Here is a 26,274-nt window from a genome sequence, read left to right as displayed (position 1 = left end):
ATTTTGTTCAAATTTCGTCATAAAACTCACTGTCCTTCACAATCAAATGTGGTAGGTTAAAAAATCTCTTATATCCTGGTAAAATCGCCTTGAAAATAACACTTGTATAATGTCCAACAGCCAGAAGCTTATTATTTTGATTAATTGTGGTTATTTTACATTTTTATTTGTTAATAGCATTGTTTATAATATGGCACGTTACAATTTCACGTATTTCGAAATGCATGTTCGTTGTTTATTTTCCTGGACATTGCATTCTTTGTACCATGGCGTGACTTGCACAATTTCATAATAAATGACCGTTGTTGTTGTTGACAAAGTTTTTTCTGAATGTTGTCGTAATTTATGTTGTTGCAAATTAGTAAACATGGTATGTTTGGACATGTGTGTTTGAATAACGTATTTTTCATTTTATCTGTAATCAGCAAGTTTCTGTATACAAATGAATTACATGTGTACATTAAATTGTTGGTGATATCTTCTTCTCTATAATGTACAATCAAAACAAAGAACGCTTTTTAATTTGGCGTTTAATGTTTATTTCTTGCCCTGTTTCTGCCGTTTGAATCCATCACAGGACCATCGTACGCAGCTTTAACGTTCGTCTGTTAAAAACAATGCCTGAAATAATGCACGGAAGGGCACCTGAGGTCTTCCTCCACCAGTAAAGCTGGAACGTCGCGATATGACCTATACTGTGTCGATGTGACGTAAAACCCAAAACAATCTAAATCTAAAAACAATGCCTATCAATAACTACTTTATGTCGAGTTAAAAAGGGACATAACTCCTATATACATGTATGTTGCTTTCAAGTTGATACTTTTTATATACTACTTAAATAAGCAATGTTGAGTTAAAAAGGGGCATAACTCCAAAAATATCGTTTTCAGGGTAATGTCCCTTGTCCTACAACTTTACTTTGTCGTGATAAACAGACATTTCAAGCTTCATGTTGATATCTTTCATAGCTTTAAAATCATTCTAAAATAGAAAATTATGACAAAGATTCTCAGTAAAACTGCTAAAACATTGCTTGTAGTAAAATGCTCAGTGTCCCACAACTTCAATGTCATGATAATCAAGTATTCTATTTCATGTTGATAGCTTTCATGGCTTTAAAATAATTCTAATCAAATGAGAATAATGACAAAGATTTTCAGTAAAACTTCTTTAGGATGCCCTTGTTCCGCAACAATCAAGTTTTCTAGGAAGTGAAAGTTTTGCAGTCTTTTATAATATATCTAACCTCTACAAACTGGCATATAAGGTTCTCTTCTTCAGTGGTTCTCATCTTATCCTGCTGATATGAAAGAAAAGGGTCATTGTATCAAATATTTCTTCATCACTTTTAAACAGCACCACTGGAGTACCCCAGGGGTCCATCTTAGGCCCTCTGCACTTTCTAATATACATTGACCACATTGTTTCTCTAATATTAAAGCAAATATTCAACCATTTGCACATGACACAAGTCTCTACATAATTGTTGAAGACCCCAAATCCTCTGCTGCAATATTGTACTGCAAACTTTAAAATATTTCTTTGTGGTGTAAAACTTGGCTTGTTATTTAATCCTTCAAAAACAGAATATTTCCTATTCAGTTATTATAAGTATATGTGATGATAATACACAGAAATCTATGTCAAAACTAAGGTAACAAATTTATATTTTTTCTTTATTGTTTCACAATACAGAAACTATATCCCTGAACATGCTGAATATCTTAAATGGACTTGTCCCACTTCCATTTTTGGGACTGTCCATTATCAATTTTAGGTATATCAATTTGAATATTTAAAATTTGTCAGCCAACAGTATAGAGCCTGGTCAGACTGCACGGATGTACAGGCTGGTCTGGCTCTATACTGGTGGCAAAGACTTAATGCTTTCTGGTCCAGCACTTATAGGGATATTATCGGTACTTTTTTGCTAATAAGATGGTTTCTTTTTACATAACTTTGAAGGACAACAAAGAACTGTATCATTCCACTTTTTTGTCATTCTCATTCAAGGAAAAATGTATAACAAATATCAGTAAGTTTTAAAAATAATTTACTTTTTTTACAACTGTACATTTTGACAAGGAAAATACTCATATTACAAAATATCAAATAGTACTACAAGCCTCAGCAATGTAACTCTGTAATTTGTTTTTCTGAATTGCATGATAAAATTACAGCTAATTTAATGACCTGTAGAGTAAATTTCGTGTTTCCCTGCTCCCCCTATACCTATAATCATATACATGATTCCTGCATGATTGAGGCTCCCAGATATGACCTTCAAACTTCTATATGCCACTTTAATAGCTCTCTCATACATAAAAGCCCTTAAATTTTATCAAGAAACTACCACAGCGGCCATTTTTTTCAGTTTGATTTTCCCAGACATTCTGGCTAACACAGAGTCTGATATCAGTTTATGATAAACATTGTAATCTTTAAATCATGATCAGTAAAAAGGTTCAAATCAATATGATTTTTCCAAAAAAAATTATCAAATATCTTGAATGAATGAAAATTAACAAGAAAAAAACAAGAACACAATTTTGCCTTGATAAACATTGTAACATAATCATTTTAACTATGTCATAATAAATATCTATGATTGAAATAAAAACACATTAGCAAGCTTAACAAAGATGATTTCAACAGAGTGAAAAGATTTGCTTGACAAACAAAAATTTTAAAAAAATCATCAGAATTTGAGAAAACTGACGAAAATATCACATAGGGTATGAAGAAAAGTTTTTATGTAATCTATTGTCATATTGTGGGACCACTTGACACTTCTCCACACATTTATGCAATATGAATTCAGTAATCATATAAATTAAAAGTGGTCCATCCAAAATTCTAAGCAAGTTAACGATGACACCAATAAGGAGAAAGTATTGAAGGTTTCGTCAAGTTTGTACATAAAAAACCCAATACTAAATGTAAACTCATCACTCTGTTATCACTCTCCCATTTGGTTTGGACTTAGTCGTGAATTTTTTTTCTACAAATTAAATTATCATCAATTTTTCTTTTTCTTCTTTTTCTGATGTGTGTTTTCCTGTTGCTCCAACTCATATTGTGCGATTAGTTCTTGTTGTGTGGCTGGAAGTGCCGGACAGTACTGACTGTACTCCATTGTATATTCACCTTTACCTTGTGTCTGTGACCGCAACTCCGAGGAATATCCAAACATGTTATTAAGTGGTACCTATTAAAGGTAACAAAAAATTTAATTATATTGATCGTAAACAACAGATACTGTCTAATAAAATACTGACTAATGTTTAAGGGTTACCTGTAGATATTATACAACTATTATACAATACATTTTATCAATCTTTAAGATCCTGTATGTTGTAATTGAGGTTGTATACCACACTTAAATGAAATTATATATTTGTATATATTTATAATCATGCTTATAAAACAATTTTCAAACATCGAAGAATATGTAAAATATGTACTCAAATATTTGTACATATTATATTTAATCATTTAAATATATGCATGCATTTCTTTTTGAAAAATTTGACCTAATCTTTATAGAAAATAAATTTTTTATTACCTCCCTTTATTTACATGAAATATTAAATTCGGTAATATCTTTATAAATAATGCTTTTTTGAACTTACAAAATTGATAAATATTAATTTGAGCATCATATTTATGATATAAAACCATAAAAAAATTGTATTACAGGATCTTCAACAATATCATTTTTGTATATACAAAATTTACATATAAATTTATGGTCTCAAAATTTACAAACAAACACAAGTATTTTTGGGGTCTTAAAATTTCTTTCCTTACCTCACAATACACAGTGAAATATCCGTCACTACTATCTGTTCCCAGCACAATACCATTCCGGTTAGACAGCCCTTGCATCACTGCACTTTGAAATTCTTCCGGAGCATTGGCCTCCACATTCATTATTGGTTCCAAGATCTGCCAGTGTCCATTATCAAATGCTAAAAGAAACATGACAGTGTTTAACATACTACATCATATCTACAAATATTTTTGGGGTGGGGGAGCGGAGGAACAGGGGGGGGGGGGGGGATTGTATGTCACGCCAACACAGTACATGTCATATGGCAACTTTCCAGCTTTACTGGTGGAGGAAGGGCTTTAGTACCCTTCCAAGCATTATTTCAGACAAAAATGGGCATCAGAGAAGAACCACCGATGTTTAGTAAACTAGCTGGATAGTTTCCACAAATGAAAGAGTCCAAAGTCTCTGCTGGGATTCGAACACATAGTGGTTTGGGGCAAGTGGATTGAAGTGACCAACCTTAACCACTCGGCCACAAACGCCCTATATCTTCATCTGAACTGTGGAGTTTTATGAAACATACATCATGACATTGAATAATAACATTTAAAATATATTCAAATATATATGATATTCATTTGTCTGAGCAAAAAAACTTTACATTCATTGCTTAGTACTGGTTGGTTCCAGGAACAGATTCAAGAGTGTTTCAATAAGCTTATAGCTTCCATCACAATCAAACTGAAATAAATTTGTATCCACTTAATATTGTTTAAATATTGGCATGACTGCAAGTTAAATATCTTTGTTTCTGTTTGGCTGGGTTTTTAACCTTTACCTGACTGAATTTATGTATCAGCCATGTCTTTTACCACAACATACATTACCTTGCTTCATTGCTCCATGTGCTGCCTGCTGGAAAGCCCAGTCACTAGAATCTACTGTATGGTGATCACCTTAAATACAAGAGCAAGTGTATTATACATACATGTATATAATGTAAGTATTATCTATGCCTAGAAATTTAGAACAAGAGTTGGGTGTTGGATAGTACACAAGACTGTTCCCTGTGCTTGATAGTAAAACAGAAACTTGGGTAATGCTGTAATGTTCTAGGTTAACAATGGAAAATTACTGTTTAGAGTTAAAGGTTCTGGGAAGTAAGCTTCAATTATGATAAATACCATCTGTCATTGTCAAATGAAAAGAAATTTTTTTTGTACACCAATGGGTATAATTCAGTTTATAAATCTATACTAGAGGTAATGGTCTTAAACAGTGACGTACAATTATCATCCGAATGATATAGGCCTTCATCCCTCCCCATTTCATTTTCTTTATTTCAAATGTTTCTGTTATCACGTTCAAAGATCTAAGTCTAAATAAACATTAATACACAGATGTCATTATGCTTATATAATACTGCATGTTTGTGACGTTGCTTGTCATTGGACAATTGTGACATTTAAATAGATTAAATTTATATACACAGCTGATGTCAATTCATAAAGAAATCACAATTTTTTCTCTAAAAAAGGAAGTTTGATTTATTATAAATTTGTTATAAAGATTCCTGACAGGTTATATGACCTTATACAAATGACTGTTTGCAATATAACCCTCACCCACCAGTTCAGGTTATATATGCAAACAACCGTTTATATAGGGGCATATAACCAGTCAAAAAGCTCTATAACTAATATATATCATATGTCTACATGACACTGTGGCATACGTCATTAAAGTAAGAGGTTATATAATAACATACCATCTTTTAATACAAACAATGTTCCTGATACTTTCTGTCCAGCTAGGGGACCCTTCCCACAATAATCTCTGTATCCCTATAACAAACATACATAACTAGTAGAAACTTTCAAAAACTTTTTACTTTTTTATTTTACTTACATATTAAACTCTTTACTTACAACTTACATCATACACTCTTAACTTACAATTTTATAAGAAACATTTAAAAATCAACTTCAAATGATCCTACTAAACAATTACAATTACAAACTTTGAATGTACACTGTACAAGTCAAATGAGAATAAATATATACCACCTTTACACATTAAATTCAAACAAATACTTGGTTAGAAACAACCTTTGCTGCTTATCTCTTGTTAAAGACAAGTTCTGAACTTGCAAATTCGAGCTGCAAGTAAATACATATCAGCAACCATTGCCACTTAGTCAACCTGTCTTTTACATTAACATTACTTTTACCAATCTATAGTTTATACTTATTCATTTGTTTGATTGTGTTGGAAGCTATAAGCTTATTGAAACACTATTTAATCCATTCCTGTTTCCACTTGCCAATCTTTAACCTTATAAGTTCAGCTCTCTGAAAGTTAGCTGCAACAAAATGTCTATGCTACCTGTACAGAGCAAGGTCAACTTGCGGAAAGGATTATTCTACCATGTACACAATGATGTATGACCTGTTGCAGACTAAGAATCAACTTGGCCACTTGAGGATCATTATGTCAGGGAAAAAATTCTATAAAATACATGATATACTTACAGTTTCAATTGAAGGTATGTAATTCTTTGGTACATTAGTTCCCACTGTTTTATCTTTAAATTCAATCTTGGTATTATTCTCTACAGGTAAAGGCTGAAATTCAGTAATAAATACAATGAATAAATTATTGAATGGCTTTAAATGCCCTTTGTTTGTACACTTGAGTATACATGTACTAGAGTACAGTATATCATTATCAAAATATAAAATATTTTTGCGATTATATTGGTAATTAAAAAGCAATTTTTGTCAAGTTTTTCACAATTATCAACAGAAAACCAAATATGTGAAATTGGTCATCATAATTGATAGTCTCTTTGTGAGATGAGTTTCTGTGGCTAGACACCAGGTAGTGATGTGGTAACAGCAATATTGTATCTATATCATTCTCATCTTGTGCTGCAATACATCAACGGTATTGCATTTATGTTCTATCTGTTACAAATAATAATCATGGCCAACAGCTTACAAAATATTACTTCATGACATGACATTCACTATCATTTTAATTAAAGTCTCAAATACAATGTCAATTTGCCAAATTCCTCTAATGAAAGTTTTCAAAGTTACAGACAGGTTTTCAATCAACCACAGCAAGCCTTCACACAAAAAGTAAATATAGCAAGCTAAATAAACTATGGCCAATAAACACAGTAGAGACCTTGGTTGAATAAGCCTCAAGCTGGCTGATAGGAAGATCACTAGAATGTCTGGAAATTCACTGTGATGAGGGGTTGTTGCCACAACCAAGGGCTTCTTGCCAAGAAAGATAGTTTTCTAAATCTTTAACTTACCTCCACAGTTCCAATAACTTTAGCATATTCACCACGACCACCAGACTGTTTCTTATGTTGATATTCAACACTGAAAAAGAACATCAACATGACCTTTAATTCACCTTTTCACATACTATAACTAGAAATGTGTCCACATAACACATATGCCCCCACTCCATTTGCATTTCAGATTGGCATTTCTAACTACCCAAGCTTATTAAATAAGTCTAAGAAACCTATTGTGAAAGAAAATCTAGTAATGGATTAGAAAAGAATTTTAAACTGAATATTTTTGCCTTAATCAAATTTCAAGATTATTTTAACACAGAGTTATAGTTAAGTTGGAATAAAATTATCCAAGAGGATTTTGGGGATGATGCATGATGTGACATACTTACTCTACAGGTGAAACTATACATTCTCTAAATGACACTTTAGGTTTTCCCATTATCACTTTACAGTTGAACTCCCTTTCAAGCCTCTGAAAAAAAGGATATGTTTTATTTTTCACTTTTCCGTTACAAGTGACCAGAAAAAAATCATAGTTATTTAAACAGTAATGAATTATTTATTTGTTTTTGTTTTTTATTCTGATTTTAACACATTATTGGTCATCTTTCTGAGCTGGTTGCACCTAAATGGCTCTCTGTGATGCTCGTCTACTTCACTAGTTATTAGCAATTTCTCTGCAAGTAACAGACTGCTAATCCCACAACTTCTGAATCTGTGATGAGAGACAAATGACCATTTAACTTCATATCCTAGATCAATATTTAGTAAGAAATTACAACTCAATTGCTCGAGGATTGAACCAGCATCCCTTGAATTACAAATACGATGCTTTTTCCTATTGAGCTTTGCAAGTAGACATAACTTATTCATGTCACTACTATAAAGCTAGCATAGGTAGTATTACTAGTTCAACCAGAATATTCTCACCTTTAAAGTGGACAGTTTCAAATTTAGCGCACAATAATTTCATACAAAAATTTAGCAAATGTAGAAGTTAATCTTCTTCAAGAAATTTTACATGAGTAAATAATATGTTTTTCTGTTTCTTTGGGCTTTAAGTAGTAGAAGTGTAGTAGAATCCTCACAATCATAAAATTCACCTGCTCCTAGAATTTTTTTGAAACCCATACTGGTGTTGACTGAATATCAAGATAATTAGACTGAGTTAACTTAATTCTAATCATCCTACCTTAATCAGAGTTAACCTATCTTAATCCTAGATACCTGCATAATCATTAGAATATTTTCCCTACCTGGCCATAAATATCCAGATGCAATTCTCCCATTCCTGATGCAATAGTTTCTTTTATATCATCATCCCAGTGAACTTTAAATGTCGGATCTTCTTTAGTAAATCTTGCTATTCCTTTTGAAAAGTTCTCTATATGTTCATTCTTGGCCGGTTTAATTGACATAGATATCACAGGTTCTGCTACATACATAGATTCCTGAATATAAAAATAAACAGCTTTTTTATCTTCAGTGCAGTTTTTAGTCAAAGTCATATGGTAATAGCCTGCAAGCTTTTCCACAAGAAAAGATTGCAAATACAACTTTGGCATAATCTAAGGCTTTTTAGAAGCCACTCCGATTAAATACCAACACTCCACGAATAGAAGAAATAGATTTGCTACATGACTTGTAATGTATAATATCAAACATATCTTTATCAAGTTTGTCAGATTTGCACCCACATAAATACACACTTAGTCTGCGTAATCAATGATGCACAAAAATGTGCATTTTGAACCACAAAACAGGCATTTTATCAAAAAGGTTAACAAACAGATCGAAATACGAAATTTGTTGAAGTTTCTAATATAACAATGTTGTATGTACAATACAATTCCAAAATCAACATCTAAAAAGCAACACACTCAATAAACAATTTGTATTTCTTTCATTATTATACCCCCAAAAACGAAGTTTGGGGGGGTATATAGGAGTCACCCGGTGGTCGGTCGGTCGGTCGGTCGGTTGGTCGGTCGGGCGGTCGGTCGGTCCAGACGTCCGTTGCATTTTCCTTGTCCGGAGCATAACTTGAAAACTAATGGTTGGAATTCAATATAACTACATACAATGGTCAAGCACATTGAGAGGAAGTGCAGTGCACAAGAACCATAACTCTATCATGACTAATTACAGAGTTATTGCCCTTTGTTACTTTTCCTTGTCCGGGGCATAACTTGAAAACTACTGGTTTGAATTCAAAACAACTTCATACAATTGTCAAACACAATAAGGGGAAGTGCAGTGCACAAGAACCATAACTCTATCTAAAGTAATTACAGAGTTATTGCCCTTTGTTGCTTTTCCATTGCTTTTTTTTTGTCCGTTGCATTTTCCTTGTCCGGAGCATAACTTGAAGACTAATGGTTGGAATTCAATATAACTACATACAATGGTCAAGCACATTGAGAGGAAGTGCAGTGCGTAAGAAACATAACTCTATCTTGACTAATTACAGAGTTATTGCCCTTTGTTACTTTTCCTTGTCCGTGGCATAACTTGAAAACTACTGGTTGGAATTCAAAACAACTTCATACAATTGTCAAACACAATAAGGGGAAGTGCAGTGCACAAGAACCATAACTCTATCTAAAGTAATTACAGAGTTATTGCCCTTTGTTGCTTTTCCATTGCCTTCTTTTTTTGTCCGGACCATAACTTGAAGACTAATGGTTGGAATTCAATATAACTACATACAATGGTCAAGCACATTGAGAGGAAGTGCAGTGCATAAGAACCATAACTCTATCTAAAGTAATTACAGAGTTATTGCCCTTTATTACTTTTCCATTGCTTTCTTTTGTCCGGACCATAACTTGAAGACTAATTGTTGGAATTCATTATAACTTCATACAATGGTCCAGCACATTGAGAGGAAGTGCAGTGCACAAGAACCATAACTCCATTTTGACTTATTACAGAGTTACTGCCCTTTGTTTCTTTTCCTTGTCCAGAGCATGACTTTAAAACTACTGGTTGGAATTCAAAACAACTTCATACAATGGTCAAGCACAATAAGGGGAAGTGCAGTGCACAAGAACCATAACTCCATCTTGACTTATTACAGAGTTATTGCCCTTTGTTACTTTTCCATTGCTTTCTTTTGTCCGGACCATAACTGGAAAACTTATTGTTGGAATTCATTATAACTTCATACAATGGTCAAGCACATTGAGAGGAAGTGCAGTGCATAAGAACCATAACTCCATCTTGACTAATTACAGAGTTACTGCCCTTTGTTACTTTTCCTTGTCCAGAGTATGACTTGAAAACAACTAGTTGGAATTCAAAACAACTTCATTCAATGGTCAAGCACAATAAGGGGAAGTGCAGTGCACAAGAACCATAACTCCATCTTGACTAATTACAGAGTTATTGCCCTTTGTTACTGTTCCTTGTCCAGAGCATTACTTGAAAACTACTGTTTGGAATTAAGTACAACTTCATACAGTTGTCAAGGACATTCAAAGGAAGTGCAGTGCACAAGAGCCATAACTCCATTTTGACAAAATACAGAGTTACTGCCCTTTGATACTTTTCCTTGTCCGGAGCATAACTTAAAACGTACTGGTTGGAATCCAAAACAACTTCATACAATGGTCAAGCACAATAAGAGGAAGTGCAGTGCACAAGAACTATAACTCTATCTTCAGTATTTATAGAGTTATTGCCATTTGTTCTTTTTCTTTGTCTTTCTGGACTTATTACAGAGTAATTCAATTAAACTTCATCAATGGCCAACCACATTGAAAGGAAATGCAACATACATGAACCACAATTATCTTTAATTGCCCACAACCATAACTCTATGTTTCAATTCTTTTACAAGGTATTCTGTTACTAGTAACATCCTCATTTCCGAAGCAGACTTGTGGGGGTATTAATCACATTTAGTGATAGTTCTAGTTTAAATACTGATTTGAAATACTATATTTTGGTTTTAAAGCAGAAAATTTAAAACTTCCGTCATTCTAATTAATGCTTGTAATCAAAATATTATCATTTCAACTTAAAGTAAAATCACATGCTAAACATCACTTATTTATATACATATTTATCTACTTATTTTGCTCTATTCACCTATCTTACAAGCTGTATATCACACCTTAGTGCAATAACAGGCTAACTTCTGTTGAATTTAATATGAGTTAACCCGTTACTGCATTTCCGTGACAATATTATGTATTAAGATGAGTATGTGACTTACCATAGATAAGTTCATATTTCCCTTAGTAACAAAAGTATCACCACTGGCACAATCCATTCCAAATAGAGCACATATATCGCCAGCATAAACCTCTGGTATATCCTGAACAATATCAAGTTAACAACACAAAATAGGTAAGTAGCATTAATAGTACTAAACAATATAGTTCAAGAGAATCAAAAATAAAGATATGGTCTAAAAATGAAACTTCTGAATTCATATCACTCCACACAACATAGTTATCCAAACGAAATACAGCCTCATTAAAAGAGTTCTGTCTAATCCAGGAAACATTTAAATTATACTCAAGCAGGGACTACCTTGGACTGAAAATTTAGGGAGAAGTGACTTCTCCCTTCAGGAAAAATAGGGAGAAGTTTTGAAATTTAGGGAGAAGTGATCATCAAATCGAGTTATATCATTGGATTTTTTTTTCTAATTTTATTTCACAAAATATACATGTACACCATTATATGTACATGCATATAAAATATACATGTATATGGCATGGAAAATAAACAAATGTGTATTTGAAAATCGCTATGATGATATTTAATGAAGTACTAGTTGCTCAATAAAGTTTATTTAAGCATTTGATTTACATTAATAACATTTTAAATTTTTTTTTTTAGGTTCAACAGTTTCTGACTCTAACTTTTAAATGCAATTTATTAAGAAGAAAAGTTCTTTAATTCATAATAATTATCCAAATTCTATCAATTTACATCAGTTTTAATGATGAATATTACTATCATAAATGTAATGGTGATAACAAACGTATATGGGATATTGTAAATCAAACAGGACATATAGGGGAACTAGTAAATCAAACAGGACATATAGGGGAACTAGTAAATCAAACAGGACATACAGGGGAAATTGTAAATCAAACAAAACGTTTAGGGACTACTGTAAATCAAGGGATATTGTAAATAAGACACAAATATACGTTTGAGGTAACTTAATTATCAATTAGCTTGCTTTTTCATGTTTTTATCATCTGCTGCATTCATATCAGGGTTTTTCACAGCTTTAATTTACCATATAATCACCGGCTATTTTTAGCGATGTGGATTTCCAAGTGTGAATTCCAAATGTCGCTATGGTCACGCTTCAGCGTGTGTGCTAATTACGTCAGATTACACAATTTAATCTGCCTCCAAGCAGTATTATCGAGTGGAGAAATATACATGTCAGACATTTCATAGAGATTTTAGGGCGACTAGAATTTTGCTTTTCATATCATATAGGGCGAAGTGAAAATATTTACGGCGAAGTTTTCGCCTGACTTCGCCCTGAACGCAGTGCAGTCCCTGCCACTATAGCACAAACTAGTGATTCATTTTAGTATTTTGTGGTTCTTTTGGATCAAAATAAGTGGCCACGCAAAGCATATAAAGTAATAATGTAATTATTTCTGACTGATATGTTCCAAAGGGGCTTACTCCTCAATATACGAGGCTGCACACTTGTTGCGATACAAGGATATGAAATTTACAACTTGATCAATTGTGCTTTTTGCATTATAGTACAAAAAGGCTGAAAAAATATTAAGAATAAAAGAAAAATACCTGCATCTCATCAGCATGCATTCTGACAAGTCTTGAGACTTTAGTTTTCTTGCCAGTCCTTGTATTGAAAATTACATCACCTCTTTGCATTCCACCTTGGTACACACGCATATAAGTAAGCTGACCAAATCTTCCAGCCTGTATAATTAAAGGGCACATTTTCAGATTTATGTCATGTCATAGTTTATAGCAAATGAACTATTGTGTAAAGTGGCATGACTAATTTCCTAACAAAGGAGAATCCAACATAGACCACAATATAATTTGAATCCTGCACAGTGTTGTTTGGGGTGGGAGTAGCATGATTCATGATCTGCTAATATAATCTTTAGGACACAGAAGTCAGATTAAGTTTCACATTGCTTGATTCTTTTCATATTTTTCACTACTTAAGGATTAAACATGTACCTGGGATAAGGTATATAATAAAACGGTCAATTATTTAAAGAGTATGATTCACCTAGAACTTGAAATTAGTTCACATAAATATTTTCTAAGAAGGATAATACTTGGGGCCTTCTAAGTGTTCTATGAGTAACCTTGGCCTAACACAATCTACTCAACCAGTAACAAATATTAGATCTACAAACATGTACTCTTAGAGTCAAGTTTCAACCTTTAATATAAAAATACCACGTATGATAAAATGAATTGCAAAATATTTCATGCTATATTGTCAACCTTTAATTGTTATGTTAAATAACAAGACCGTCTGCTGTTCATTTGGTTTTTTATGCCGATTAAAACATACATACATTTCTTTATAAAATCTTAGCTGTCAGCCCACCTAAATGGTTTTCCAGGATAACTAACCAGTGATTAGTAATAACCACTTTCCCAGCAAAATTAATGACTGACTACTAATCCCACATGATGTTTTCATCAGCAATGGGATACAAATGACCGTTACAATCAACGTCCAAGAACAATAGTCACAGATATATATGCCTCAATTTCAAACTAGCAATCGCTAGATTTCAAGTCCCATCCTGTCCCTATTGAGGTAAGCAGGCAGACATGATATTACAATCTTTATTATAATAACAATCTGTAATTTCATTACAAATTTTCCAAAAAATAATCACCTCCAATTTAAATGCAAGTCCAATAAATGGATGCTCTAAAGTTCTATCAGAATCCATGACAGTTTTCACTTCTTCTCTGAAAATAAAAACAATACAATTTCATATCTTGCTATTAAAAAAAGAAAGGAATACAAAAATACATCTTTCTGGATTTTATAAACCTAAACGCCATCAAATTTGTAAAATTGACATATCTAGATTTAAACAGTAAAAGTGTTGTGTTAATATGTAATATATCCATATACAATATGTGAAATAGTAATATTTTACTTATAATTCTCACATAATACAAACATTGTGGATAACAACAGACACTATGTTATTACGTCTCTTATTACTTTGTTATTTTTCTATCAATTTGAATAGGACAATCTCTTAAAGTGACCTTCAGCTTTTATTTCTTGTTGGAAAAACAATTCTGTCTTGTTTCAAAATAAGTATTTCAGTAACTTTATCTTAGAAAAGTACATCATATCACTATTTAACCTTCAACACAATGTCCCGAGTGCTATTTATAACACAACAGTGTTGTTCGTTTCTAAAAATAGAAGATCAGAAAATGAAGCGTCCGCTTTACTTACTTACATATAGAGAGTGGACTGGTAGATAAGAGGTATCGAGGGTTTCCCTATTATTTATATATTTAAAAAAACGGCATATTTTCCACCTTAATTCTTTCGATTTGACAATTATATGAAAAGATTGATCTAAAAATAAGATATTTAACCTTAAGAAAAACTGAAAGCTGCTTTAATTGTAGCACAAAACTTACCCAGAACTATTGTCCAAACAATAATTTGTGACCTCTGATGGATTAGGTAAATAGTCTAGAATTCCATTCAAGAGTGGCTGCACCCCTTTGTTCTTTAATGCTGTCCCTAACATAACTGGTGTAAACTCTCTCTTTAAAGTCGCTCGTCGTATTGCGTCCTGCAAATTGAAAACAAACTGCTTACAGAGATGGAGAAATAACATCTATTTTTGGATTATATCATGAATTGGGAAATCCAAATGCCAGGGTGATTCATTCCAACATGAACTAAACAAGATTGTTTAAAAATAGATGAATCTGATTCATTTCCAGGTAGTGCCAAACTTGTGTTAAAGACCACCTCTGAACAAAAATGACCCTGTAATTAGAAACTAATCATTGATTTAATAGAACAAAGTTACCCAAAAATAAAGGCCAGTTGTCTCAAAAGACTTTGTTTGGTTTCTATTTTAGGTGACCTTTGATCACAGGTTTAACTAACCAGCAACTCATCTCGTTAAAACTTAACCAATTTGTGACATGGACGCCTACACCAGGGTGAGTACAATAGTTATCCCTATTCTTCGATTAGTCAAGATAAAAATGAGTTGCAAGCTCATTCACCTACCATTGTTGTACCTGATACTATTGTCAACTTTTCAAAGTTAAGAAGACTCACAAGCACTGATCATGTTTTGAGGCAGTCATTATTGGGTTTTATTCCACACAACAAAGGGTGTTTACTAAGTTTTACAGTCGTAAAAAAATGTATTTAAGTCAGTCATATTGGCCTACAGACCTCCCCTAATGACACCATGCAAAGATTGCTTTATTGCTGCAGTTTTGTGAAAGTCTCAATATCTTAAGGCGTTAAAATTAAGTTTTTATGGAGATATAAAAAGATACTTTCACATACTGTGATACATTAAAATTATCTTATTTTTACATTGGAACAAGCAGAATTTGGCTTTATGAATAAGTTCTCCCATTGCTTACCATAATGTCTTGGTTTGTTGGCTCCTTCTCCTCAAGAAACATCTCTCCCAGGGTTTCATCAGCATTTGCAATGCATTCTGTTACAAAAAGGTAATTACAGAAATATTTATTCCAAAATTTTCACAAATTAATCATTTTGTTAGCTATTATTCTACTGTTTGAAAGAAAGAAGTATTTCTGCCATATACATGTAATGTAAAGAAACAGGCAATTACCTTCCAAATGAGCTTTCTCAAAATCTAAGAATTAATACTAACCAATTTGTCTATAGGTTACTGAAGCATTCCATCATAAAGAAGCAGTGCCAGAGACATGGTTTTTAGACTAATTGCCTTTTAACAAATCAAATACTTGTTACTGATTTTTTCTTTTAAATATTTCAATGACAATAATATCTATTGGCATCAAGAATTTCAATACCATGTGACTCTAAGCACTATTGCTTGTTAAATTTACCAAATAAATACATGTAATATAATCTTGATTTTACTGGGTCAGAACGAAAAAAGAAAAAAAGAAACAAGAGCTGCCAATAGGACAGCATGATCCACTATTCTCAGTTCTTCATAGTAGAACAAGAGCCTGAATAATTTCGAATCTTTTAAGTCCAAAAAGGGTTATAACTCTGTCAAAATCCATGTTTGAGTTATGGGTTTTGGACAGTGACCTCCTATTATGCTCTTAAATAAGTGTCTGAAGTTTTAACCAATTCCCTTCTGTAATTTTTGAGACACTAGAACATCCCTGTATGCAAAAACTTAACCAAAGTGTGATGACAACGGTGACACCTGGGTGAGTACAATAGCTCTGCTAATTCTTTGAATAGTTAAATAGTTGTCCAGCTAAAAAATAAATCCTTACCTATCAGTTCTTGTCTTTTGCTCACAGAAATTTCTTGCAGGTATTCTGGAATTTCATCCTCCACTACATTCATACCATGTGGGTCTTTAAAATACACTGCTTTCATTTTAACTAAGTCAACAATGCCTTCATGGTTTTCTTCTAGTCCGATAGGTAAATGTAGAAATGCTGCATTGTGATTTAACTTAGATCTAATCTGATGTAGAACACGTATTGGATTCGCTCCCCCTCTGTCTAGTTTGTTAATGAATGCTATACAAGGTACATTATATCGCTTCATCTGTCTATTCACAGTAAGTGTTTGACTCTGTACCCCACCCACCCCACATAAAACTAGCACTGCACCATCTAAAACTCTCAATGCACGCTCTACCTCTACTGTAAAATCCACATGACCTGAAATGATGCAATTAAGCACACAAATTTACATCACATTCTAGTAATATCTTTAATAATTTATTGTATGTATATATTCAAAACTTCAATTTAAGTTCCATGTTTTTTTCACTCCCTTTCTTATAGTACATGCATACAGTAACCCCAAACACTAATCTGCTCTCAGTAAGTGACATTGTCACCTCCTCATGAAACACTTAGTTAAAGTCCTATAGTTTTTCCCACCATTTATGTACATATCAAACTAAACCTCCCTTTTTTGGGACCTAGAAATGTGCTTAAAGTTATACAAGATGACTGCTTCCTTGATATTGTGACTGTTATTACAGTTGCAGATTCTGTTGTACTAAGTCTGCTCATGAAAGTTTATAGTTGACATTTGCAGACTCAGTTCACTGAACATGCATCTGTTCATTAAAGATAATGTAATGTGCAAACATTTCTAAAGCAGCCTAGCATAGGCTTACGAAGTATTCAGTCTCTAAAAGTATTGGGAAGGATAAGAAAAATAAAATATATAATTTACAATGAAGCAACTGGGGATCAAACTTGAATTTAAGAAAGTTATCACATACCAGGTGTGTCAATTATGTTAATATTGACATCTTTCCACATGACAAATGTTGCGGCAGACTGTATGGTTATCCCACGTTGTCGCTCTAATTCCATGAAGTCCATCTTAGCACCTACTTGATCCTTTCCTTTCACCTTTAAAAGAGATAGATTCTTTATCAAAATTTTCTAAGGTCAAAGACTGTATGTTTTTATATGATTTCCTCTCTTATAATAAAAAGATAGAAAGTAATCTTGTTGGAATCTTGTTATATTTCTTGGATTTCTAAGAGTGATGTCACTCTTCTATATCATATGAAATAACATATCTTAGGCCAAATGTGGTTTTAATATGGTTTTCTTCTTGTTATTTAAAACACATTTTGATAATATTTATTAACTATATAATGAAAACAATATCATAAAACTCTCAAAAGGTCAATTCTTCAAACATTTATCATTTGTCTTTGCAGAAAGCATAACAATATTGTAAATGAAAAAAACAAAACAATTCTACTCTAAGGACTCTACTCTAATGACATACCTCATGCATTTCATCGACCTGTCCTGTGTAAAATAGAAGTCGCTCAGTAAGAGTTGTCTTTCCTGAATCAATGTGAGCAGATATACCAATATTCCTGATTCTGTTTACATCTTTAATCACTTCCTATTATCAGATAACATTTAATTTAGGGTATTTTCTTGTCTATTGTAAGATGGGATTCAACATTAATGTTAAATCAGTATCATTTAAATTCATCTCTTTTAAAAAACAAATAGACTTTTTCTTAAATAAAGTTAAACTTTCTTCATTTCTTCATAAAACAAATATTTCTGAACACCCTTCAAAGAAGAAAACTTAAAAACATAGAAAAATCTGGTAATTACAAATTCATTAAAAATTCACAAACAAATATGGTTGATACACTATGCATATATCATAATATCTTTTGCCTCTTCAACATCATTATGACAGTAATTTAAAATACTATCCATTCCCCATACAGCATGCTCAACTTTTCTCAGAGCTGGATAGCATATATTTTTATAATTAAAGCATACTGGAAAAAGGGGCACCACTTTCTAAATTTTCTTCTTATGATGCCACACTTTGAAAGTGTAAGTGAACAAGAATTATGTATACCAAGTTTGAAGTGGATAACTTTGAAAGTTTTTGAGAAAACAGACTTAAATGGTACACACTTCTAACACTGACAATACTTGTAGCTCCACTATTTCTTTGAAAGATTCATCAAGTTGTAGAAGTTGAATGAAAACTTAAAACAAACTGTTAAACATGACAAGGGGTGAGTAGGGAGGGCTAGGTAACCCATATTACTCATCAAAAAGTCTATCTTAAAAACTTTAAGTGGAACTTTCTTATGATTGTGACAATGTCTTTATGGTGCGACTGATTGTCACATCTATAGGGTATGTTATACTTGCATCATCACAATTCAAGACAGTTAGGATTACATATATATACAAGCTTTACATGTTTTATTTTTCAGATTTGTTAAATGTTAGTAAATATGTTTTATGTCTCTGTTATTGTCGGTAAATAGCTTATAAGCTACTGTTCCTTGTAATTTGTAAACCAACTTAAAGTAAAATTTCTTGTTTTTATGTAATTTTTATTATATGCTTACCATTCTTCAAGTAGACAAGCTATTATCAACAAAACATTCAAGTATCCAAAATAGACTTACCCCAACTTTTTTAGTTGAATACAAGGCTGTTTGGTAAAAATAATTCTGCAATGAAAAATATTGAATCATAAATAAATCAGATAAAAAACTTTGTGGCAGTTGGTTTAAACTTGGTTTATTTAAGCTTTATTGCGAAACAAGTTCTTGCAACTTATATTAATCACTTTCGAGACCGCTTCCTTGAACCAACCAGTACTGGTGTCATATAAAGATACATGGATGTGACCCAATTAGGGCTCAAACCCATGATCCCTGGGTTGAGAGACAGACACCTTGACCACTAGGCCACCACTCCCCTTGAAGCCGATCATCAGCTAAAACATAACCTATATAAATAGTATATATGTTTTTAAACTGGTGACTATGAGAGAAAGAAATTTTATCTAACTTTATTAAATAAAATCAGATGTATTTGTTAATATTAAATAATTTGTACAAAACTAATTTATTTATTTACTAACTCTTTTCAGGGATGGTCGTACAAAAGATGTTAAAAAAAAATTGTTTTAAGAAAAATTGTGTGAAATTCATATGAGCTAGGTTGCTAATGTATGTTGCATGACCTTATTTGAATTTTGATCATATAAGATATACTGATCACAACAAAATCTGTGATCAGAATTAAAGTACTATCAGACAAATATTATAAGGATTATGTAGAAAATGGTGATAGTCTCAGATGTAAAGTACAAAATCTTTCAACAGAATGTTAAGTCAAAATAATGGTAGGATGGTCTCCTATGGTACCATTGTTCTTATTTTTTTCAGCCATGTTTTGAATGGGAACTTAAACGGAGTGCTCTATAATACTGTGGTATGTATTGTAAATTGATGGTCCTTTTTTGCTTCAGTAGATTCTTTTTTCATCAGAATAACACATCACTACAGTTTCAGCAGACAACTTGCACCTATCAGAACATGAAATTATCAGTCTAACTGGTCAATATGGGTTAAATAAAATCACACATGGAAAGCTTTAAATTTTCCTATCAATGACAGAAATTTATTTGAAATGAAAATATTTAAACAATTTCTATCAAATTTAAAAAAGCAGCACTTTATCTTTTACTTGGGCCGGTCTAAAACGCAGACGCTTATGCAGACAATATAGAATATATAGTAAAACGCAGACAATATAGATATAGAGTGTTTTCACAAAACGCAGACAATATAGAAATAGAAGGTGTGAATTAGACTCTTAACGGCTTGTCACCACTTTTTTTTCAGATTAACTTCATAAAATAAGAGATTTATAAGAATTATTTATTTGATACAAAAATAACATTTTAATTAGAGATTAGAAATGTTTTTATTTAAATGTTTTATTAGTATCATAATATCAACAATAAATATATAAATAGTGATTTAAGAAAGGTTTTTTTTATTCTATGTTAGATTTTAATTGAATTAATTTGAAATAAAATATTTAATACTAGCTATGCATAATTTGTAACATAAAAGAAATGTGGACAAGAAAGTAATATATTAATGGCTAATGCTTTTTGGCTGTCTCCTACTATACTGTACTATATATCTATAGTGTCTGCATTTTACTATATATCTATATTGTCTGCGTTTTACTATATATCTATATTGTCTGCATTTTACTATATATCTATATTGTCTGCGTTTTACTATATATCTATATTGTCTGCGTTTTACTATATGTTTCATATTGTCTGCATTAATCAAAAGTTGTACTATAAATATCTATAGTGTCTGCATTTTACTATATATCTATATTGTCTGCGTTTTACTATAGGTTTCATATTGTCTGCATTTATCAAAAGTTGTACTATATATCTATAGTGTCTGCATTTTACAAAATGAATTTAATCTTAAACAAATATGTTCTCTATAATATCTATAGTGTCTGCATTTTACTATATGTTTCATATTGTCTGCATTTACTATACATCTATATTGTCTGCATTTACTATATATCTATATTGACTGCGTTTTACTATATGCTACATTTTGCTGCATTTATCAAAAGTTGTACTATATATCTATAGTGCCTGCATTTTACTATATATCTATATTGTCTGCGTTTTACTTTATGTTTCATATTGTCTGCATTTATCAAAAGTTGTACTATATATCTATAGTGTCTGCATTTTACAAAATGAATTTAATCTTAAACAAATATGTTCTCTATAATATCTATAGTGTCTGCATTTTACTATATGTTTCATATTGTCTGCATTTACTATATATCTATATTGTCTGCGTTTTACTATATGCTACATATTGTCTGCATTTATCAAAAGTTGTACTATATATCTATAGTGTCTGCATTTTACTATATATCTATATTGTCTGCGTTTTACTATATGTTTCATATTGTCTGCATTTATCAAACGTTGTACTATATATCTAAAGTGTCTGCATTTTACAAAATGAATTTAATCTTAAACAAATATGTTCTCTATAATATCTATATTGTCTGCATTTTACTATATGTTTCATATTGTCTGCATTTACTATATATCTATAGTGTCTGCATTTTACTATAAGACTTTTTTCATATGCTACTGTAAATTAGGATATATATACTTAAAGTGGTTGGAAGTTTTCAATAATCATACTTTTTTAACATAACTGTATCAAATTATGTGTTTCTCTGCACACGGATTTACATTACAAGGATCAGACACTTTCGTTTAGCTTAAAGTCTCGTTGCGCGCATGCGCGGAATTGCACAAAGGATAAAGGTGTTACACGGAGCGCGAAATATGACAGATTTTCACAAGAGTATGTGGTGTTATTGCAGCTTTGTGAAAAATTATACATATATGAATGTATTGATACAGTATTATTTTGTGCCGCTAAAGTATTAATATATGAAAATATGCCGATAGAATGATGCAACGCCTAGTTAATAGAGTACCTAATTTAGAAAATATTCGCCTATTGTTTAGACATACTCTCTACACTTTGACGCCCTTTTACTTCAAGCACAAATTATTACCGCGATTCAGATTAAGATAATTATTTTTTACATGGTTTAATGGGTGCAATGCAAAAAAGTGTTTCTTGATTGCTTAAAAACTTTTAAAGAAATTCATGTTTGAAATTTATCTTTATTTCTGTGATTTCTTTCCGAATGATTTGTACATTTTTTATTTGATTACTTGTATATTAGTATAAATATAGTAAATATTCTACTAATTAGTGTATTAAATATATCTTCAGATTATTCTAGACAAGCGTTCATATATAGATGAATTCATTAGATTGGCAAAGAAGAAACTTTTATTTGCATACGGAACAGCTGTTTTATAATATTTTTTTTTTATTTTGAAACAGATTTTTTTTCATAGTTATCCTTCACAATTCACGTCAAATGATTTATTTGTAATATGTTTATTTTCATTATTTTTCACAGAAATGGCTATACAAATTTAGTTGTATATTTTCTATTTCATTTATAAATGTTAATAAAAAAATAGATTTACATTGTATTTATATATATCCTTTTCAGAATCATTTTCTTATCACACATACCATGGACTGTAGTTAAAGACCGCGCACATACAAAATATACATTCAAATTCTATTTGTTTTTGAAGATTGAGTGTTGCAATTATCACATGTAACCTGGTAATGAAAGTTTGAAAATAAAGTTTTTCAATTATCACCGTGTTGAGCGAATTGTAAAGCCCGCAATACATTACCCGTAAAACAATTGTGCGTTAATAAATTTGACTACATGACCCAATAAATCTTAAATATTGCATCTTTGATCATCTGTGAATAACTTACATCGGCTCCTTTTTTATTTTGAAATTGAATTTATTATGTTACCATAATAATAAATTTCAAATACCTGCTTTTTTATATAAAAAATGTAAATTTACCGCGGATTTCGCCAAGTTAATTTTTTAATCGTCGTTGCAGACAGATAAACTGTAGCTTTAAAAAATAAATTAGATATTTGAATTAAACAAGTATTTTTCTTCAAAATAAACTTTAAATTTCTAAAATCGGATAATAAATGGAAAAGCTATATGGTATTTTGTAAAGTAGGTATCCGTTGCGAACGGGCATTTACGCTTAGTACCGGTAAATTATCAATCGATGTACCTTTATCGGGTGCACGACAAGATATTTAAGCATTTATATAGGGTTAACTGGGAGTGTCCGATCCCTGTAATATAAATCCGTGCTCTGCAGAAACAAAGAGACACACACATTTAAATTAAGTGGCAATATACTAATACACAGGATGTGGTCACACTTTCCTTATCAACAGGGGACAAACTGTGGTGGTAACTCTAATCCCTTTGGCTAAAGGCAATTAATTATGCACATGTAAAGTGACACTAATCTAATCAATTTCAAACAATCATCAACAACTTTATGCAATCATGAAGCATGACATAATTAGGAAATGTCTGCAAAATTCATTTCACTATATATCTATATTGTCTGCGTTTCTTTGCAATTACTATATACTCTATATCGTCTGCATTTTACTACATGTTCTGCACTGTTAATTAAAGAAATATAACGCAGACAATATAGATATATAGTGAAATGAATTTTGCAGACATGTATTTCTTTTATTAACAGTATAGAACATATAGTAAAATGCAGACGATATAGAGTATATAGTACTTGTGAGAAACGCAGACAATATAGATATATAGTGAAAATGAATTTTGCAGACATGTATTTCTTTTATTAACAGTATAGAACATATAGTAAAATGCAGACGATATAGAGTATATAGTAATTGCAAGAAACGCAGACAATATAGATATATAGTGAAAATGAATTTTGCTGACTTGTATTTCTTTTATTAACAGTGTAGAACATGTAGTAAAATGCAGACGATATAGAGTATACAGTAATTGCAAAGAAACACAAACAATATAGATATATAGTAAAATGAATTTTGCAGACATGTTTTTTTTTTATTAACATTAAAGAACATGTAGTAAAATGCAGACGATATAGAGTATATAGTACTTGCAAAGAAACGCAGACAATATAGTGATATGATATAATAAACAAGTGTTTTTTTTTAATTACATTTATATTTATATTTTTACATCTATATTGTCTGCGTTTTACTATATATCCTATATTGTCTGCATAAGCGTCTGCGTTTTAGCCTGTGCCCTTTTACTTTAATGGTGGAAACAGTCGATTGGATCTAGTGGTGTTCAGTGTATAAAGAAACACATTTTCTGAATCTGATTACATAGGAATGGGCAAGGACTAAGTTTCCCTTGGGAGCACAGGTGTTTGGCGCAATGATTGGTAACTACACCGCAATTGATATGGTGTGTGTGTGGGGGGGGGGGGGGGGAATGATGAGACAGGTCAATTTTTAACCAATGTAAACACCAGCAAAGCTACAGATAAGCAGGTATCTGGGAAATTACCCAATAATTTGGACCAATTTACCCAATAAAAATAAAATCTTTGAGTTATAAAAAAGCAAATCAAAGGCTCAGTACCCATAGAAATGTAAATAAAAATGAAATCCTTGCAATTGTGGTTACGAACAGAATTGAGGACGAAAGTAATTTACGTAATTTTTTTTTCTTTAGTTTATGATATACCTTGCGGAAAATAAATGATCCATGTTGTAAAAGATGTTTCGAATGTAAAAGAATCTTCATTGTGGATAGCTTCATACAAATATACTGAAAATTAGTGCAATATAGTTTTTTTCATAACCGGTGCATGAAACGCATATTGTGATCAAGGTTACCGCCTGAAACGCTTGAAATCTTGTGTGCAATAGGAAGCTATTTCACGAAATGAATCGAAACGACCAGTTCGTTAATAAATGTCAGTATCCTATTGGAAAGCAAAATCCCGTACTGTTATGTTCTATGAAATAATTTACAATCATGAAATTTTGCTAATTAATACCATCTGTTAACAGAACAAGAAAAAAAAAGAACAACAGTAGGCCTAATGGCTAAAATTATAATATTGTCAAATTTAAAAACTCAAAAATCCTAGCTAAACACACCATGCTTTTCATATCCAAGCATGATTACAAATCCTTAATTTTGCGCAGCAGGGTCTTTCAAACAGAATTCTATTTGAAATACCCTGTGCGCAAACAGCAGTCTGTTATGATATCAAGATTAGATAACTCTTTACATGTTTAGCTGTATAGTTAATGGGATTACTTCCCTTTACTTGATATTCATTAATGCTATGTTATATATATGATCATGCCTCTCTGATACCTGGGCATTCTCACTTGAGCTCTGGTCTTAACAACATGTATTAAATGGTTATAATAAATTGTAGAATAGTTTGAATCTTGTTATCATCCATACAACATAACACAGTCAAAGTAGAAAAATTCAAATTAATTGTTACCGTGCCTTTAACATTAATTAAGTACTCTACCAGTATCAACATTGGTGAATGAATTCAGCAATCATTCTTTATATATACATGCATGTACAAAGTTTTTAATTTTCCGCTCTTGTAAAGCCCATTCAGAATTACGGACAGGGTGGACCGTTAGACAGGGCAATTAGTTCGACTATTGTGCGAGTACCTTTAAAGAGAGACTTAAATGATGAAAATAATTATAGAGGGATAACACTTACAAACGTTTTTGCTAAAATTTTCTATTAGATAGGCCTAATAGATTTAGAAAATGGACTGAGAGTAATAATTTATTGACAGATGTACAATTTTAATTCCGTAAAGGAAGAAGTACAATATATCGTATTTTTGTTTTAGATTCTATCATAAACAAAATATTACACAATGAAAAAAGAAGGTGTTTTTAGCTTTTATTGACTTTAAAAATTAGTAATTTAAATTATCGTACTACGTACTTTATGTCCTACGACCACCACGCATTACCTTCACACATACTTAAAATTTCAAAGGAGTGTGGAATGCAGCAGAAGATTCTGATTCTGATTTTCTTTTGCACTTAGAAATGTATTGTGTTAAAATTAATGTCCATGCCTGTTTATCATTTGATATAACTTACATAAAAAATAAATATGCAAACAATGAGCAACTATACCATATACGTACATTATTTAACG

The 26,274-nt window shown here is 31.6% G+C and overlaps 1 protein-coding gene across 1 annotated transcript; it reads right to left on the bottom strand.

Annotated features, from left to right (window-relative positions):
- Positions 1-1,665: 1,665 nt before the first annotated feature.
- On the bottom strand, positions 1,666-24,958 carry LOC132730660 (elongation factor G, mitochondrial-like). The gene is made up of 18 exons (XM_060716635.1): positions 24,808-24,958; positions 19,235-19,279; positions 18,070-18,192; positions 17,549-17,681; positions 16,578-16,973; positions 15,717-15,793; positions 14,742-14,899; positions 13,970-14,045; positions 12,885-13,022; positions 11,314-11,415; positions 8,351-8,545; positions 7,484-7,566; positions 7,104-7,173; positions 6,310-6,402; positions 5,547-5,622; positions 4,666-4,734; positions 3,814-3,974; positions 1,666-3,211 (listed from the first exon to the last, which is right to left on the bottom strand). Exons 1-18 carry the CDS (start codon positions 24,880-24,882, stop codon positions 3,023-3,025), a joined length of 2,259 nt encoding a protein of 752 aa, XP_060572618.1. The 5' UTR covers positions 24,883-24,958; the 3' UTR covers positions 1,666-3,022.
- Between the last annotated feature and the right edge of the window lie 1,316 nt (positions 24,959-26,274).

The sequence above is a fragment of the Ruditapes philippinarum genome, unplaced genomic scaffold, assembly GCF_026571515.1.
Source record: "Ruditapes philippinarum isolate M1 unplaced genomic scaffold, ASM2657151v2 ctg2529_1_1_1_1, whole genome shotgun sequence".
Lineage (NCBI taxonomy): Eukaryota > Metazoa > Mollusca > Bivalvia > Venerida > Veneridae > Ruditapes > Ruditapes philippinarum.
This window is presented reverse-complemented; position numbering and strand designations above follow the sequence as displayed.